Source organism: Diceros bicornis, chromosome 7, assembly GCF_020826845.1.
Source record: "Diceros bicornis minor isolate mBicDic1 chromosome 7, mDicBic1.mat.cur, whole genome shotgun sequence".
Classification (NCBI taxonomy): domain Eukaryota; kingdom Metazoa; phylum Chordata; class Mammalia; order Perissodactyla; family Rhinocerotidae; genus Diceros; species Diceros bicornis.
Genome location: NC_080746.1, coordinates 65,373,794 through 65,375,501, shown reverse-complemented (window position 1 = coordinate 65,375,501; position 1,708 = coordinate 65,373,794). Strand labels below are relative to the sequence as shown.

At 46.5% G+C, this 1,708-nt stretch overlaps 1 protein-coding gene across 1 annotated transcript; it reads right to left on the bottom strand.

The window, feature by feature from the left end:
- On the bottom strand, positions 1 to 987 carry LOC131408815 (olfactory receptor 2AG2-like). Its single transcript, XM_058545865.1, has one exon. It carries the CDS (start codon positions 949 to 951, stop codon positions 1 to 3), a length of 951 nt encoding a protein of 316 aa, XP_058401848.1. The 5' UTR covers positions 952 to 987.
- Positions 988 to 1,708: the final 721 nt, after the last annotated feature.

Genomic DNA, 1,708 nt, shown 5'->3' with positions numbered 1-1,708 from the left:
CTAGATGGTAGAGTGTGTCGGCAGCATGTATTTCCCCAGGACCCTCCTCAAGGCCCCCATGACCTCCTTATTCCTGAGGCTGTAGATGAGGGGGTTCAGGGCTGGGGTGACCATTGTGTAGAAAACAGAGATGATGTTGTCCTGCTTGGGGCTGTGGAGAGAACTGGGCAGGACGTACATGAATGTGGCAGCTCCATAGAACATCCCGACCACAGTCAGGTGGGAAGAGCAGGTGACGAGGGCCTTCTGACGTCCCTCATTTGAGGGAATGTGGTGCACAGTTAGTAGGATTAGTGTATAGGAGGCAACAATGACAGAAAGAGGGAGCAAGAGGAAAGTCACACCTGTCACATACACCATGAGCTCATATCTGGAAGCATCTGCACAGGCCAAATTCAGCAGAGGTGGGATCTCGCAGAGTAGGTGCCTGATTTTCCGGGATGTGCAGAAAGGGAAGTGCATAGTATACATGGTATGTCCTAGGGCACTCAGGAATGCCAGGATCCAGGATGTGGCCACCATGACCCAGCAGACCCTGGGCCTCATGAGGACCATGTAGTTCAGAGGATAGCAAATGGCCACATACCTGTCATAGGCCATGAAGGCCAGTAGGAGGTCCTCTGCACCACCCAGCGTCAGTGCCAGGAACATCTGAAGGGTACAGCCCCCAAAGGAGATGGTATTTTCACTACGCAGAAAATCCACGATGGCCTTGGGAGTGACAACAGATGTGAAGAGGAGGTCCATGAGTGAGAGCTGCCTGAGCAGGAGGTACATGGGCACGTGGAGCTGGGCATCCATTGTGATGACGAGGAGCAGCAGGCCATTGCTGGTCAGGCCCAACATGTACAGGACTGTGATTGTGACACAGAGCAGCTCAGGAGATCCACTGTCATTCAGAATCCCCATCAATATGAAGCCACTTTCCAGAGTGGAGTTCCAGTGCTCCATTCTGTGTTGTGTCTTTATTTGCCTAGAACCAAATGGATTCTCAGTGAATATTTGCTGAAATGGTCCCCTACTTTTAAAACATCAGAGGCCCCTGAGGATGGCAATGCGAATCCAGTGAGGTGATGCCCTTCTCACTGATAACCGACTTGACCTCTTGATCTCAGAGTTTCTGTCTCTTTTAATTGTTTCTTGATAAAAGAATCATCTAAGTGGATAACAGGCATCACATATTAAGCGATCACTACATGAAAAATACTATTCAGGATACCAAACCTGAACATATATCTTTCTGGAAAGATGAAATCATCTCTGTCTTAACAGGAAAGCAATGTCTTGGTACCCATGCCCTTGATTATTCTTGCACCTATCTTTTAAGTATAATGTATGACTAATGATTTAAATACCCACTTAGTGTTCTGCATAGACCTATTTTGAATATGAAATTCTAAAACAGGTATAGAAATGTGATTTCAATAAAGCATTCCACTTCATTTTCCATATAATTTATGTCCACATTTGTTTGCAGCACTCGAGGCTGTAGAGACAAGCCTCATTGGAAGAGCTAAAGTATGTCCACCTTAGCGTGTTCACCTCTCTGGACCAGCCCCACACTCTCCATGGACCTGAGAGAGAAGGGATTCTAGACCGTCTGAGACTAGGAGATGGTGTGTTTGACATGATGGTGCTTTTAGAGGTAAACCTTCAGGATCAATGCAAACATAGGTTTTTTTTTTTAAACAGGTTATGACAAAATGTG

Coding starts and splice junctions, on each gene's coding strand:
- LOC131408815 (XM_058545865.1), bottom strand. CDS start 951: ATGGAGCACTGGAACTCCACTCTGGAAAGTGGCTTCATATTGATGGGG.